This window comes from Odocoileus virginianus, chromosome 8 (assembly GCF_023699985.2).
Source record: "Odocoileus virginianus isolate 20LAN1187 ecotype Illinois chromosome 8, Ovbor_1.2, whole genome shotgun sequence".
Lineage (NCBI taxonomy): Eukaryota > Metazoa > Chordata > Mammalia > Artiodactyla > Cervidae > Odocoileus > Odocoileus virginianus.
Window position 1 is genome coordinate 31,297,497 of NC_069681.1, and position 17,964 is coordinate 31,315,460.

The window sequence follows — 17,964 nt, forward strand, 5'->3', positions numbered from 1 at the left end:
TTAACAAGACCCTCTGGGATTCCTGAGTCCACGAAGTTCAGAGAAACCCTTTTTAAAGGTATTTCTCTTAGTCTCCCTCAGGCTAAACTGAGTTTCAGCATTTCCAGTTAATATCTGCTGGACTCAGACAGTAAAGAAGCTGCCTGCAAAGCAGGAGACCTGGGTTCAGTCCCTAGGTTGGGAAGATCCCCTGGCGAAGGGAATAGCAACCCACTCCAGTATTCTTGCCTGGAGAATCCCACGAACAGAGGAGCCTGGTGGGCTACAGTCCATGGGGTCACAAAGAGTTGGACACAACTGAGTGACTAACACTTTCACCTTACACTTCCAACCTTGAATAAAGCACCACATTTCCTAGACCCTCAGTCCTCATCTGTAAAATGGGGGTGCTAATCCTACTTAAGGTTTTAAACTGAATAATAAACTAAAGTTTGTGTTATAAATTGCAAATCACAATCAAAACATTCAATTTTATTCTTGGGATGCACCCTGACCCAACAATTGGGTTGTAAAGCTTTGAGAACAGGAAGAATTTCTGCTCTTCCTTCTTTTTTAACCTTCCATGTACCCTAAGGACAGCATTCTGCTTCAGGACCTCAGATCCCTATCCCCCCAAAAAAGTTTTAATTCCAGTTCCTGACACCCATCACTTTGACCTACTCCTCTGAGGTTCATCCCTCCAGCTCATTGTATTATCTCTCTGGCCATGAAGCCCTTTGTTACCATGGTGAGGCACACATAATTATGTGTAGATAACTGATGGGGCTCTCCTGGCCAGCCTTCCCACCAGAAAACACAGAAAACATCCTACCCTTCTCTGTGTTACTCTCCCATAGGTGTGCATAAAGGCCCTACAAGTTTCTCAAACTTAAATATTCCTTCCATGAGCACTATAGACCAATACACACAGACACATCAATGTGGAAGGAAAACTATTCGTTAAGGAGCTTGGTGGTCTGGGTTCTAGCTCAAAGTCTGATACTGATCAGTAGTTTGATTTGTCACAAGGCACTGGACTTCTCAGGACCCAGTGCTCCCATATTGCACAGAGATGAGACATGCCCCTACAATGTTCTGTAATAGTCCGAGCTGATTTTAAGTGTCACTTAACTAAGATTATTTAACAAAGCTTCCCAGCATTAAACATTAACATGGCTCTTTTTATAATGCACAGTTCGTTATCATGCTAATAAATGATTAATTAGAATTCTCTGTCTGGGCCAATAATTTGGCAGGGCTTTTATGATTCATAATTTGTGCTGTGTTGTAAGGTTACCTCTCGAAACTGACATTCTAGCATTTATTGTTTTTTATTGCCTTTCTGAGGTGGCTTTGGAAGGAGACACCAGGTGACACATGTTTGAAAAGGGTTTAAAAGTTGGATGCGGTTGGAGCAGACGGTGTTGTCTAGTAGGAGCAGTGGACTGGAACTGCTGTGGACTTCAGTGAGCGTTTGAGCAGAACAGCCAGCAATGGATAACTCAATGGTCTGTTTGGCCAATGCAACAGTTTGCAATGGCACGTCCTGTCTGGTACCAGAAAGCAACTTCAACGCCGTTCTAAGTGCGGTCCTGAGCGCCGTCCTGACCATCCTGTTGGCTCTGGTGATGTTCTCCATGGGATGCAACGTGGAACTCAAGAAATTCCTAGGGCACATAAAGCGGCCATGGGGCATCTGCATCGGCTTCCTCTGTCAGTTCGGGATCATGCCCCTCACAGGATTCATCCTCTCCGTGGCCTTTGACATCATCCCCATCCAAGCTGTAGTGGTCCTCATCATGGGATGCTGTCCGGGAGGGACTTCCTCCAACATCTTGGCCTATTGGGTGGATGGCGACATGGACCTGAGGTAAGATCTGTAAACCTCACAATACCGCATTAATGGCATTGAATTAACCTTCTCAGTAGCCTGTGGCATCGTGAATGCCCATCTGCTCTGCCATGGATCTGGGGTCCAGCTGAGACAAGAGACGAGATGCCTTTCCTCACCTTCCTGCACGGCTGCCGTGCTGTGTGAATCTAAGGGTTCTATTCTGTGTTTGGGTTTTTGAATCTAACTCAGTTAACGAGGAGCTGGATAATTGCTGTTTCTCTTTGGGAAAAGAGTCAAAGTTTTTCCAAAAAATAAATTCTTTCCAACCCAGAAGCTACACCTGAGACAGTTTTCCTTGGCATCAGGGAAAAAAAAAACTTTCTTTGAGGTGATGAGGAGTCCTGAATGTAAACATGAAATCAAATCTAAACATTAGATGCTAGGATGAGATCACAACCACATACAGCCAGTTTTTTTGGACAAGCTTTCTCTTGGTATAAAACCTAAAATAAAATTTTTTAAAATGTACATTTGCTTCACTTCTATTATTAATTTATTGAATTTAAATTTTAAAAAAAGACTACAGCAGTTTTTTAAAAAATTATGCTTACCTTCCTATAAAATAAACAGAGGATGTTTTCTCTGCTTCCCAGAGTAATCTTAATTACAGTGTTTGTCCATTTTATCCTATGCTAATCTGAACTAGCACTGGGGGAAAAAATAAAAAAAACTAATCGGAATAAGGTGAAGCATTAATGGGAGGGGACCAAGAATTTTAATGCTACAAGTTGAGTAGACAAATATGATTTTCCTTCCCTCACCATTCCTCATTTCTGGTGAAAGGTGTGCATTTCTGCAAACCAGCCGGTATCAGTATAATGTGTGCTTATTAAATACTGAACAGTAGGCAACTCTGTTCACCACCTCAGCAACAACACTCAGAAGAGAGACGCTCACAGTGTGGAAATGTAACCACCACAAACTGTCAAACTGGATTCCGGATTAACTCAGCACCTAGTGGACACGCGGGAGCCCACCACCTCACTCTGCTGATGCCGATTTCTCCAGAAGCTTTAGAAAACCCACACCAACCATGTATCTTCACCTTACATCTCCCTCACATAAGGAAGTACCATCTCTTCCCTGTAACAGATTTTTTTTTCCCCCTAATGAAAGTCCTGTGAGGAGCAAAGGATGTCAAGTGTTGTTCAGGTTTAGTTAATCTGTGAACCGCCATATAGCAATAAGGCCTCCTTACATTTCAGCTTAGTTTGACCCGGATGGAGGCACAGAGGTGGGAATCTACAAGCAAAATGAGGTGGGTGAAGTGAATTGAAGACAGGACTTTGCCACCAAACAGCTTTTATGTCATATTATGTAATGCAATTTTTCAACGAAATGAAAGAACCTGTATCACCATGTAAGGCCACACGTGTGATCATCTGTAGACAGAAAAGTGTATCTAGTGCTGAGTTGATCAGCTTTGGGGGTAGATTCCCTTCTGGGGGCTGAAACAGTAAAAAAAACCTTATCTAAAGGTTCTAACTCACACTTTCCTGTGGCTAAAAGGAAATTTTATTTCTCTGGAAACAGGAGATGATTATATAATCTTGCTTCCCTTGCATAACAGTTCCTGTAAGAAATAAAAATATTAAGAAATAAGAGAGCCAGAAGTAGAATTTGAAATCACAGTGGAAAATCCCCAGCTGAATCAGAGTAGATGAATCCTTCAGCAAGTCAGAAGAAGTCTTCTTATAGGACTGTGGTGTTGAAAATTGTTCATTTTCTTCCTGGATAGTGTGCATTCCACTGATTCCCTTGTCTTGTGAACAACACCAATAACCACCCAGTGCTATCATCTTACCTCTCTAGCAATTTCACCTCTCTGGAACTCAAACAAGACCCAGCGAAAGACATGGCACACCCAAAGTAAATCCTACTTGATCTCATAGACGTTCTTCACACAGGACCTACTTACTTGCCCAATTCTCAAGCTTTGCTGGGCTTTCACCCAGCACAGAGGATGAGAAACAAGAAGTTGGGGGTGGGGGGGGGCAAGGTATTAGAGGGGCAGAATTGTGTCTCATGGCAGCAAGTGGGCCCAAAATCCTGACCTCAATTTAAAATGCCTCCAAGGTGAAGAAAACAACTCACAAAACACAGCAGCTCTTGTTTTTTGTGACCTCATGGACTGTAGACCCCAGGCTCCTCTGTCCATGGAATTCTCCAAGCAAGACTACTGGGGTGGGTAGCCATTCCCTTCCCCAGGGGATCCCAACCCAGGCATCAAACCCAGGTCTCCTGCATTGCAGGTGGATTCTTTACCAGCTGAGCCACCGGGGAAGCCCTCAGATCTTTTAGGGACAGACAGCTGTATGAACCCATCACCCAGAAGACACCACTGCATTTTAGTGGAACAAGTAATAGGGTATCAGGAATAATAATCATTGAAAGGTTAAATTATACCACAATGAAGGCGATAAATTGCATTATGCATTGCATCTGTTAGAGGAAAAACTGTTCAAATATTTTTTTCTTTAGAAAATATATTTTAGAAAAATATATCTCTAAATATATTTTCTAACTTCAGAAAAATAGATTTTCTTTAGAGCAAATTAAGAAAGTGACATTTCAGCTATTGGGAAATGGTTTGCCAACATTTTTTATTCTTTCCTTGTGAGCAGTGGATAACTAAAGTCTCATGATCATTTGTGTGGATACAATTCTATCTAACATTTGTATTTCCAGTTCTGTCCTCTGGGCACTTTAGCTTCTCCATTTCCGCTTAAATTCTAGCAATGGCAGCCGAGATGTGACTGATTATACCAGCAGGTACCTACACTAGTTGAACAGATGGCACAGAACAGGAGCAAATCAATATCGTTTGGCTTTCACTTTCCTGGGTGTGGTTTCAGGGGGAAATCAAATTCTCTCTCTCTCACCCCATCGTCTCTTCCAAAACCTGAGAAAGTGAAAGGGAAAGGGAAGTCACCCAGTTGTGTCCGACTCTTTGCAACCCCACGGACTGTAGCCTACCATGCTTCTCTCCATGGGATTTTCCCAGCAAGAATACTGGAGTGGGCTGCCATTGCCTTCTCCAGAGGATCTTCCTGACCCAGGGATCAAACCCAGGTCTCCTGCACTGTAGGCAGACACTTTACTGTCTGAGCTACCAGGGAAGTCATCAATTTGCAGTCTCTGGTGACTTCGCACACACACACACACACACACACACACACAACAAAATAGAGACCTTGCTAATGGAATCCTTGCTCACTGATCTACAGCAAGTAGTATTTCAGCTCCTTCACTCCAGCCTAGAAAGTTGTCGTGGGAATCTGATCAGGAAACAGGTGTTTTCACCTGTTCTAGCACTGTCATGGGTGCATTAGGCACAAAATGTTTCGGGGAGAAACAGAAGTGTTTTCAGGTGAATTTGTCAGAGGCCCAGGCTCACAGTTCTGGGAATGAACACAGAGACCCCCACCCCCTAGGTCTGTTCTACACGCAAAGTCTCCCTGCTTTTGAATCTCCCCTTTCTTTAACAATGGCTGAGCACGCACCGCACGGGCTTCCCTGGTGCCTCAGTCCTTAAAGGATCCACCTGCAATGCAGGAAACCGCCTGCAATGCAGGAGATGAGGTTCGATCCCTGGGTCAGGAAGATCCCCTGGAGAAGGGCATGGCTACCTACTCCAGCATTCCTGCGTGGAGAATCCCATGGACAGAGGAGCCTGGTGGGCTACAGTCCATGGGGTCCCAAGAGCCAGACAAGACTTAGCAAGTAAACCACCACCACACGACCAAAGGATTTTTCCTTCCCGCTTTCTTTTTTCTCACTTCTTTGGGGAATTGCTGCCTGTGCGCCCTTTCTCCCGTTCCCCCTCATTCCTTTATTGCTATGCACAGTCTACACTTGTTTCTATTATTTTCTAGGAAAGGAGGAAATTTTCAAGAAAACTAGGAAAAGTTTCTAGATTTTCCTACCACTTCCTTTATTCTTTATCCAGGCGTCATTATATTTGTCATCTTCCAGCTTTGTGTTCACTGTTTATTTTAGTTGTTCTAGATTGACCCTTGGGCTTATCACAAAGTCAAAGAAATTCCTCCCATTTCAACCACATATATGTCCAGCTCTCATTTAAGAATTAATTCAACACTGTATGATTTTCCCTTTATTTTTCCCCTCAAAGGAACTGAGCCTTGCCTCTCTCTGCAGCAATTCCTTTTATTTACTGGCAAACAGTTAGTAGATGCTATTAGGAGCCACTCACGGTATAAGTTCAGTTCAGTTCTGTTCAGTCGCTCAGTTGTGTCCGACTCTGCCACCCCATGGACTGCAGCATGCCAGGCCTCCCTGTCCATCACCAACACCCAGAGTTTGCTCAGACTCATATCCATCGAGTTGGTGATGCCATCCAACCAGTGTATTTTAATCCTCTACTGATCTACTAATCCCCTGAGGTTAGTATTAATACTACTACTTTCTGCATTTGATAAATGATGAAATTAAGGCTCCAAACCTTGACAGAGGTAACGGTCAGTGTATGTGAGAGTCCGAATCAGAATCCAGATCTACCCATTTATCCCTATCCAGACTCTGAACCTCCATTCAATGCTGATACTATGTCATCCCTTCCACTGTCCAGCCTCACCTATATCTTCTTTTGCTGTTTCAAACTTGGTGTTTCGTTTCTGATTACAGTCTTTTGCATTTTTCATCACTGACTTCACCAAATTCCTCAACATTCACTGGATTCTCATTTATTGCTTTCTTTTAATTCCTAAAAGAAAACAAGAAGGGAACAAATTCTCCCTGGCAGTGAACAGGGCTAAGACAAGAATTTAAACCAAGAGATTTGTTTTATTCTTATCTTTTCTCTTATTCCAACGTAAATGCAAATGCATGGTAGAGTGTTTCCATCGTTGGCCTCTTTGCTGTTCGTTGTTGCCGTTCTTCGGTTGCTCAGTTGTGTCCAACTCTTTGTGACCCCATGGACTGCAGCACGCCCGGCTTCCCTGTCCTTCACCATCTCCCAGAGCTCACTCAAACTCATGTCCGTTGAGTTGGTGATGCCATCCAACCATCTCGTCCTCTGTCGTCCTCTTCTCCTCCTTGCTCTTTGCAGAACTTCTGATTTTTTATATAAAATGCTTTTTTCCTTTTGTTAATTTATCCTCCTACATTGCTCCTTAAAATTGTTTATCTGAGTTGGTTTTCATCTCATTTCGAGTAGTTCAAGCCATCTATTCTCATGGCCCCTGCAGTGTTTAATGCTCCAGGTAGCCACTAAATCTAAACCGTCCCCGTCTCCAGCTCCTCTCTTGGCCCTTCTCATGGCCTCTGTGAAGCTGCTCTTGCCAAACTCAAAACCATGATACAGCTTCACAAATTGTCTTAGCAGTGAGTCAGAATTGAAGCTTTCACAAAGAAATTTGAAAGAACAATAAGGAGAGAAACAGACTTCCTCCCAAAAGCCATTCTCATGGTGAAAACAGAAGGTACTCACCTTTCTCTTTGCTGTGATCCAGGTAATGAACACTGCCCCCTTCTCCACCCCACTCTCGTCATCTCCACTCTGGAAAGCATATTGAGTGTACTGGAATAAAAGTAATTTTATTATGGGGAGAACTATGCTAACTTATTTTTTAAAATAAAAGATAAAAAAGAGAATGACAAAGGAAGAGAGAGGGGGATAAATTATCTATGAACTCCAGGATTTTACTTATAAGTAGGATCAAGAACTGTTTATGACAAATTAACTTATTATTCTGGCATAGAGCTCTGCCTTTAGCATCCTCTTGTGAATCTAAGTCAAGGCAACCTGTCACCATAATAGACTGAACCTCTTGGAAGTACTTTATGTACGTCCTCAGCATTGGTTACTGTTACACTATTTTAGCTGTACTAAGACAAATCTTTTTTTCTAAATCCTTTAAACATATTTTAAATGAGTTCATTCTGTTGTTTAAAAAAAAAAGATTATCAGGCAAGTTAAGCCCCCTGATAAACATTGCCCTATTCTTTATTTTGCAAAAACTGGGGGGCTTTTTTGGAGCAGGAGGGAGCTGATGGTATAAATAATTTAATATTTTCCTTGAAGTCCACGTATAATCCCTTTAAGAAATTACTACTTGGATAGTCTCAGTGCTACAACTATTAGAGGGCCTTTCAGAAAAGTCTGTGCCGAAACACAACACACACACACACACACACACACGCACACATACCCAGTGGCCAGACAGTGTTAGGGCTAACTGGCTTTTAACGAGCTCCTGGAATCATTCTAAGCGCTGGACACACCGGGTCCCTCATCCTGTGAGTGGTAACGATTACGATCTTCATTTCACAGAGAAGCAAACTGGCCAAGAGAAGTCAAGTAAGCTAAGAGTCGCGGAGGTTGCCACCCCTACTTCCGAGCCGGCCAGGGTCGGGCCCAGCCTTCTAAGGGCCCCATTTCCTGGGGAGAGACTGTGCACCAGCACCACCATGCCCCGAGCACCTCGCAGAGACTGGAAGACCCCTTAACCCGAATGCCCTCCTCCATCCACTACAGTGCTGCTGCAGAAGCATCACTGCACGCCCCCCACCTCCAGAGCCAAAGTCCTCCTGCTCAGCCAGGCCCGCTCATTCACACGCCGGTGCTCTTGGGAGGAGACTTCCAGACCTTGGTTCTCTTTTAAGTTTTTATCTGTATAATTTTACTTACTTATTTATTCTGTACTTTTGGCTGCCCTGGTCTTCGTGGCCTTGTGCAGGCTTTTCTAGTTGCAGCGAGCGGGGGTTACCCTTCGTTGCAGTGCTCCGGCTTCTCCTTGCGGGGCCTCTCTCTTTGCAGACCTCGGGCTGTGGGTGCTTGGGCCTCAGTCATCATGCTCCATGGGCTCAGTAGCTGGGGCTCCCAGGCTCTAGAGCTCAGGCCAGTAGTTGTGGCATCTGGGCTCAGTTGCTCCATGGCCTATGGGATCTTCCCAGACCAGGGAATGAACCCATGTCCCCCACGTTGGCAGATGAATTCTTATCCACTGCACCACCAGGGAAGTCCCAGACCCTGGTTCTGCTGAACTCCATTTGCTAAATTTCTTAGCAGAAGTAGAAACGAGGTCCACCCTGCCTGCTCTCCTGGTTTCTTTGGTTTTTGAAGTCGGTTTCCTCTCCTTTTCTCAAGCTTTAGTCGAGGAATAATTTGTCTGCTTTAAGGAAAGACACTGAGACTTCTTCCCTTGGGCATGCATTCTCCTTCAGGGGCTTTGGAGATCCATCTCATCTTGGCCTGGACAGACACGCCAAAGCCCGTGACGTCTTGGCAGGTGTAAATATGTTTGCTGTTTTCTGATTGGAGGTTCTCAGGGAGGCATGTCCAAGCACCGTGTACCTTGTTTAACATGAGTTTAAGTTGTCACGAAATATTTTCTCTGATGCTTGAGAAGCAATGGAAAGTGAGTGTTAGTTACTCAGTTGTGTCTGACTCTTTGTGAACCCCATGAACTGCAACCCGCCAGGTTCCTCTCCATGGGATTCTCCAGGCAAGAATACTGGAGTGGGTTGCCATTTCCTTCTCCAGGGGATCTTCCCGACCCAGGAATCGAACCTGAGTCTCCCGCATTGCAGGCAGATTCTTTAATGTCTGAACCACTAGGGGAGGCCCGGGAAGCAGTGGGGAGGGAGACAAAATAGAAAGGGATTCAGTAGAGATTTCACCATCTTGTCCCTGGTGTGACCTGCACAAGACATGTATATTTCCATCCATCAGACCGGATGGTGCAGCTTGGAGAGAGTCTTTGGCAGGACTTTCTGATTATGGGTTGAGAAAGGAAACCACCTCTTCCCTGGAAAGCCCAGGGGGCCGTGTCAACTTGCCCGTTTCCTTCCAGCATCAGCATGACCACCTGCTCCACACTGCTCGCCCTGGGGATGATGCCACTGTGCCTGTTAATCTACACCAAAATGTGGGTTGACTCGGGGATGATCGTGATTCCCTACGATAACATAGGTAAGTCACTCGTCGGGCCAGACCCTGAGCCTGGCCAGCCTCCCTCTGCTTGTCCCTGGCTGGCTTCTCAGGCCAGGCTCAGCCTCAGCTAGACCTCACCTCTCACGCCCTCTATAGTCTGTGCAGGCTTGCTCCTTGGAAGAAAAGTTAGGACAAACCTAGGCAGCATATTAAAAAGCAGAGGCATCACTTTGCCGAAAAAGGTCCGTATAGTCAAAGCTATGGTTTTCCCAGTAATGTATGGATGTGAGAGTTGGACCCAAAAAGAAAGCTGAGCGCTGAAAAATTGATGCTTTTGAACTGTGGTGTTGGAGAAGACTCTTGAGAGTCCCTTGGACTGCAAGGAGATCCAACCAGTCCATCCTAAAGGAAATTAGTCCTGAGTGTTCATTGGAAGGACTGATGCTGAAGCTGAAACTCCAATACTCTGGCCACCTGATGTGAAGAACAAACTCGTTTGAAAAGACCTTGATGCTGGGAAAGATTGAAGGCAGGAGAAGCGGGTCACAGAGAATGAGATGGTTGGATAGCATCACCGACTCAATGGACATGAGTTTGAGCAACCTCCTGGAGATATACTGAAGGACAGGGAAGCCTGGTGTGCTGCAGTCCATGGGTCTGCAAAGAACCAGACACAGCTTAGTGCCTGAACAACAACAAAGGACTCTAGGACAAGTCTCGCCTGCGTTTGAATGAGGATTAGCAGAATCTGAATTCCAAGCCTTGAGCCCATGGGAGAGTCAATTTTGTCCTCCACTGAAATCAGCAGGGAGAGGGGCTGATGGGAGGGACCCCTGGGCACAGCCGTCTGGACCTGAGGAGACTGGAGCCACAGGAGGTTCTGTCCTTCCCATGACCCAGAACACAGCTAATCCAGGGGGAGCGAATTTGCTCCCAAACGCTCAAGTTAAAGAAATCCAAAAAAACATTCCACTAATGATTTCAAAATAGGGCATCCAGTAAGCAACAGCCATGAGAAGCCTTCAGGTGAAACACACTGTTTATAACTGTACCCTGCGGACCATGTCTTGATTCAGCTGATCTACCGACCCAGCTTGGATTCAGGTCCCAGGAGTCAAATGTGCGAGCTGTGACTCTTGTGTCCACTCATCTCAGCTCCCAGATGGTCACCTCCACACGCAAAGGGCCTTTTTCTGTTTGTAGGGGAACAAATAATGGTGGGAGATTAGGTCCCTGGTGGAACGTGGGCTCAAGGGCAGGACAGGATAACTCCTGGTTTACGCAAAGCAGGTATCTGCCAGAACCAGGATCATCGAGGCTGAGATGTGGGTGAGCTAGTACCTCAGGACTCATCGCTGGTATGCTAATGGTCTTTTCTCTGCTGACCTGGGAGACACGTGTCTCCCTAATGGGCTGCCACAAAGAGGTGTGGGGGTCCCATGGAAGGGTGCACGTGAGCAAAGACTGAACGGTGCCTCAGAAAGATGGTTGGTTGTAAAAAGGATTCCTGTTGGCATGGGAAGCTGTCCCGGATGGCTTCCATTTCTAAGAAAGATTGGTTCTGTGATTTAAAAAAAAAGCGTGATTCAGGTCTACACAACTGAATTAGAACAAACTTTGGCGCATCCCCTGGGGAAAACCTGTATTGTAGTATCTTCAGATGGTCTCTACTTTCTCTTTATTCCTACCATGGCCATTAGACAACCCCTCCTCTACCCCCAAAAAAGTGGTTCTTTTTGGCACACCTGTTCAGTATGGGGTTTCCCCCCTGTGGTCCTTCTACTGACCCCAGGGAACTCCTTCCTGCCAGATGTCATCTACTGTAAGCAGGCCTTAGGTGGCTCTGCACAACCACCTGCCTGGGCCTCACACTGCTCAACCCCGTGTGCTGCCTGGGAGGACACCTTCCTGAACAGTGCAGTTTGTTGAGTGGTATACACTTCTCGCAGAACCTGTCTGCTGAATGAGAATGTTTAATTCTAAATCACTTGTTGTTTAAGAAAAAATTAAGTCTGAAAGTATCCACCTCTTAATATTCATTCCCTTCTGGAAAATGCCCCCATGGCAACATGGGGAAATTCTAACTACAGTGTGAATGATTGATAGCAAGGAAAAGAAAGTAAGAATCATCAGCACCTCAAAGGAGAAAGACGTCATCATACAAGGCATAAAGGGAAAAAAAGAAAACAGAAGTGGAGAGAAACAGAGAGGAAAAGATTAAAAAAATTTTCCATGAGAGCCTGCCAAACAAAGATATTAACTCCGCTTATTCACCATTTTGTCCAGGCATGTTTTCCAACCTAACCTTCTTGCTATCCTTTAATGTGGAAAACACACAACCTGATTAATTAGCAAGATGCTATCACAACTTTTTCAACGAGGCAATTTAGGCCCAGGGCATATGTTTAATTTGTCCAGGATGACCGGGGAGCTGGGAGTAGCCCTCCGGTCTGCTCTCACCCTGCTCCGTGGGCAGGGCCTTTGTGCCCAGCTCCCATACAATGCTGCCGACGTTCTGATGACTCAGCCAACACGCCCTGCGTCCCGTCAGAGGATGAGACCTCGACGACAGAGACCGAGGCGGCTTGCACAGCCAGTAACACCTCAAACACTGCAGCAAGTTGCTGTCTCTCCTCCTCCCTCAAAGCGTTTGAAGAAGTCTAGGACCAGGAACCATGCATCCACTTCACCATCGGATTCTCACATCAGCACCGTTAGACAGAATGCTACCCATTCCACAGACGGGGAAACTAAGACTCAGAGGCATAAAGAACTCACAGTTCTCACAGCTTGTGAATAAGGTCCTGCTCTGAGTCTGTCTGACTCCAGGTTCCACCACGTGACTCTGTTCCCCATTCTCTTTCCTTCTCTTTTTTCTTTCTCCCTTCTTCCCTCCTCTACCTGCCGCATAAACTTGATTAAAGATCCAGTTACGGTTCTAATGGCATGAATGTAAGCAGATGCTTTCACATCTAAATAGATAGGTATTTGCCACAGAGAGCTCAGGCACACGGGAATAAGGTACACAAGATCCAGCCTGCTGGGGAGTAAACAATGACAACAACCCACCTCTCCAGGCGTGAGTCCTACACCCTGAGAGAGACGAAGGGCAAAGGGTGTCTTTTCCAGCCAACTTCGAGTCAACTTTCAAACCTTATGCAGTCTCGTATGGGTCAAGAGAGGAAATGCAACTCTGCCATCGACGTCAGCAGCTGGTCCTGCTTGTGTGTGTATCCTGCAGCCTCCGGCTGCCCCCAAAAGATAAAGACCTGGCAAGGAGGGGCCGAACACGGAGCTGGGCTGCCTTTGCACAGACCTGACACATGACAAATACACCACCAAAGCCCAATCACACTCACATTCCAATCACAGCATCGGCCCCCAGATGGAAGACACTACAGGACGGTTGGTACGCATCAGTGTGGTTTTCCTTTAAGGCGGACAAACACCCCTTTAGGGAGCAGTCTGGAGACCCAGAGGAAGAATGATTCTCTCAAGAGCAGGATGCAAGGACACCCAAAGGGGATTTTTCTAGGAGCCTTTACCAGTATGTCCATCGATGACCCTTTTTCATTTCCTTTATTCCACCATTTTCTCCTTATTCTTTCATCCGTATTTTTTTTTTTCTTTTCCTACTCTTGGTACACTTAATCCCATTGTGTAATTTCTGGGAAAAAGTCATTGCAGACCCTTATACTGCCAGGAGGGCCAGAAGGCTGCAAAGACATTACGTTTTCATCACTATTATATTCGTTTTAAATTGACATTTACAGCCCTGGAATCTAGAATCCATTTCCCAGTCCTAGTTCAATCCACTTCAGTACCAAGCAACTCCCACTCTCAGAATTTCATCATTCGACTCCACTTTCTCCTAGTGCTTCAAAGGGATGTTTGAAAAAGAAACAGCTTGCGAGAAAAGTTACAAGTTGTTTGGTGGTATATCATATAAAAGCAGCCATTGGACAAATGAGTGTTAAATAATAAGGAGAAACAAACCACATGTCGCAAGAACAGCAGTAAATTTAACACAGAGAAATTGAAGTATGATTCTTTATCTGGCTGGGTGAGCACGTTCCTGCGAAGAATTATAATTACTTGAAAGGTCGCCAAATATACTATCTCATGGAAAATTTAAAGCATGCTTTTTCAGCCTATTGTCTCACCTTTCTGCCGCAGGTTTGAATCACGCTAGTCAATCTTAACTCAAAGTCATTAGCCACAGAATGCCTGCAGAATCCTGAACTTTTTCTTTTATTTCTACTACTGTGAAGTAACAGATGTTAAATATCATCTTTGTAAACCCCAAAAATACACACATACACACACACACACACTTTGAAAAGATATTTTTCACTAGGATATAAAGACTCCAAAGCCAAATAAGCCAAGATTCTGACAAGTTGAAACTAAAAGATATCAATTGACAAGGAAGTCTAAAAAAAGGAAGTCTTTTCTATAAGGAAGTCTAAAAAACATTAATCTAGGATTTAGGGCAAGGATTTATATCATCAATACAATCAATTTTTCCACCAGAAATGAATTATTTGCTGAAGTAGGTGAAGAAGTAGAGTTTGGGGGAGGCTGTTTGTTTTTTGATTATTTCGTGTATTCAAGAAAGGAGTCTGCTCTCTCTCCTAAACCTTTTGGAGACCACTCATTCTTGCATTCATCTTGCCTGCGCTGCGTTCTGCCGATCACGTTGCTCTCTGTCACCTTCAGGTATATCTCTGGTGGCGCTTGTCGTTCCCGTCTCCATTGGAATGTATGTTAACCACAAGTGGCCCCGTAAAGCCAAGATCATCCTTAAGGTAAGACTCTCATGTCACTCATGGCAAGGGCAGCACGCTCAAGTGCCCCACCGTGTGCGCCGCAGAGACCGCCGACTGAGCTGGTTTGCTCACTGGGTCAGAAAGCCCCCTCTGAGGGGCCTTCGTTAGTAGACACGCAGCCCACTCTTCTGGGATGCCCTTCCCTGTCCTCATGGCAAGTTTCTATCCACACTTCGGGAGTCCCAGTTCACCCCATTCAAATGTCACCTCTTGGCTTTTTTCTACTCTGTACACCCACAGCACTTTATTTTACCTGTGCTATGTGGGTTTGTATTATAAAATATATCGAGACAGCTGTCTTGGAAAATAGGTCATGTCTTTCTCATCCCTGTGTCCGTATGGCCAATCCAGTGCCTGGCAATTGATAGATTTTATATTTATATAAATATATGTGTGTGTGTGTGTGTGTATGGGTAAGTGCATATATATAGATATAAAAAATATATTAAATATATAATGTGTGTATATTACACACATATATAGATAGAAAATGATACATATATATATATATATATATATATACACACATACAAATGGTGATATATATAATAAGTAACCATTCATTCCCTTTTACCAACTATGTTCTAACCAGAAGAGATGGAGATAGATGATACAGATATATAGACATGGACTGTATGTGTGGTTGAGTCCCTTCACTGTTCATCTGAAACTATCTCAACATTGTTACCTGGCTATACCCCAATACAAAATTAAAAGCTCAAAAGGAAAAAAAAAAAGATGTATAGATATGGACAGATTCCACTTCCCATGGGTAAAATAAGCCATTTAGTGTTCTTCTTTTCCTCTCACACACAAAAAAGTTATCATCTCCATTTCTTTTTTCTAATGTGAAAAGGAGAAAGCAATAATGCTGGTTTGGTTCGCCCATGCCTTTTTAACTTTCATGGAGTTTTATCTCCATTTTCTCATTACCAAGACAATCATATAAGGTGACTAGGGCAGGATTTCATCTTCAATCCTAGATGAAAAAGCTATGACTCGGAGAGGTTTCATGACTGACCTAAGGAAGGCAGGCAGGGGGAGGTGGCTTTGGAAGCCAGGTCTTCTGATTCTTCCTGGAGTGTGTTCTCCCCTGTGACAAGGATGATTTGCAAGTAGGACATCTTCTTCGGGCTAAGTGAGATTAACAGCACTCCGTGTCCATTAATCTTCCTATAACTGGAAGCGTGGGGCAAGCACCAGCATTTCCCACCGGTCTGCCATGACCACCGGGCAAGAGCACACAGAGGGGTCACTGTTCTCATTTTCCCAGGACAGAGCACCTCGGGCTTCTTCTCCCGAAAGGGCACTTGAGTTTGCTTTGACTCACGATTGTTGCTACTGTTGTGTCTTTCTTCCAGATTGGATCCATCACAGGCGCCATTCTCATAGTGCTCATAGCCGTGGTTGGAGGCGTGCTCTACCAGAGCGCCTGGATCATAGAGCCCAAACTCTGGATCATAGGAACCATATTTCCCATAGCTGGCTACTCCTTAGGGTTTCTTCTGGCTAGAATAGCCGGTCAGTCCTGGCACAGGTATGGTGTTTTTAGTAAATCAGTCTAGGAATTTTCTTCTGTAATAGCCGTTGTATTCTGCTCTGTGTGGGTATGTGTACATGCACCCAGTCGTGTCCACCTCTTTGCAACCCCGTGGACTGCCGTGGACTGCAGCCTGTCAGGCTCCTCTCTCCATGAAATTTCTCAGGCAAGAATACTGGAGTGGGTTGCCGTTTCCTACTCCAAGAGATCTTCCCGATCCAGGGATCGAACCTGCATCCCCTGCATCAGCAGGCAGATTCTTTACCACTGAGCCACCTGGGAAGCCCAACTCATTTGCTCGGGCTGCTCAAAGTACCCAAAACTGAGAGGCTTCAACAGCAGAAATTTGTCTCCCAGTTCTAGAGGATAGATGTTCAGAATCTGGGTGTCAGCAGGCTCTGTCCTTTATGAGGAATAAAGGCGAGTCTGTTCAGGTCCCTCCGCTTGGCTGATAGATGCATCTTCTGTTTCTCCTCACATTGCTTTCTCTCTATGGCTCTCTCTACACTCAAATCCCCCCTTTTTATAAAAACACTGGTCATATTGAACTAGGGTACATCCAAACCATCTGTCTTCACCATTAATAATTGTATCTTTAATGACCTTATTTCCAAACAGTGTCACAATCTGAGGTCTTGAGGGTTAGGACCTTTAGCATATGCATCTAGGAAAACTCAATTCAACCTAAAACAGCTGCAAATACAAGGCAAATTCAAAATTTCTCACCTGTCATAACATTCACCCTGTTTCTGAATACATCATTCTGTGTAGATGCATTCCTTCCTAAATTATGCCTCTTCCCTAGAAAGACAACACTGACTGCCTCTTGTTGTTCAAATCCTCCTGGAACCTCCCCTCTTCTGCGATCACATACTCTTATTCTCCAAACAAAATCACTTCCACAAAAGCATCCACATTACAAGGGTTCCTCTAGCCAGAAGCGGGATGAACTCATGATCCACACAGGTTTCAGCACATGTGGGCCTGCTACAAGGAAGGATATTTCATCTCCAACCAGCACATTGGAATGTAATTTTATTTTATAATTTTTTGTATATAAAATTTACTCAGTATTATGTTGAATAAGTATATATTACTTATAAATGAATGCTATCCAATATATTAAATATAACATAAATAAATTATATACATATGTGCACTATAGAATTAATGACAAGATATCTTCTACTGCTCAGAAGGCAAAATAAGCTAACTGGTGTTCCTTGTTCCTCTGGGCCAGAAATATTATAAACCTCAATTTTTTTAATGTAAAGAAGAGAAAACAGTAGCAGCAGCTTTTGTTTACACAAGACTTAACATTTATAGAGGTTTGTTTTTTTAATTTAATTTTATTTTTATTTGGAAGATAATTACTTTACAATTAGTGATGGTTTGTGCCATGCATCACCATGAATCAGCCACAGGCTGATGGCCCCTCCCACTTATACATCCTCCCCACCTCCCTCCCTATCCCACCTCTCTAGGTTATCATAGAGGTTTTACAGAGGGTCATATCCATTTCCTGATTACTATAGCAATCATTAGGGTGACTAGACTAAAATTTCATCTATGTATATGTAGAGAAAAAGATAAAATATCTATATTATCTAATAATATATTAATAAGTTACATGTTTTTCTAATATAAATAAAACTATGTGAATAAATGCATTAAAACAGATATACAAACATATATAGGTACTTGTTCTCATATCTCCTTTTTTTCTGGAGTAATTTTTTTTTAGAATATAATGTTGTGTTACTTTGCAGTGTGCAGTAAAGTGATTATCATATACACATGCATATTATTTTTCAAATTCTTTGCCATT

The 17,964-nt window shown here is 44.0% G+C and overlaps 1 protein-coding gene across 1 annotated transcript in view; it reads left to right on the forward strand.

Moving 5' to 3' along the window:
* Nucleotides 1–1,472: 1,472 nt before the first annotated feature.
* SLC10A2 (solute carrier family 10 member 2) overlaps nucleotides 1,473–17,964 on the forward strand; it is a 50,514-nt gene continuing 34,022 nt past the window's right edge. Inside the window, exons 1-4 of the mRNA XM_070471118.1 lie at nucleotides 1,473–1,849; nucleotides 9,688–9,806; nucleotides 14,487–14,575; nucleotides 15,958–16,133. Of these exons, the coding sequence (XP_070327219.1) occupies nucleotides 1,473–1,849; nucleotides 9,688–9,806; nucleotides 14,487–14,575; nucleotides 15,958–16,133 (761 nt within the window). The remainder of the gene's footprint in view (nucleotides 1,850–9,687; nucleotides 9,807–14,486; nucleotides 14,576–15,957; nucleotides 16,134–17,964) is intronic.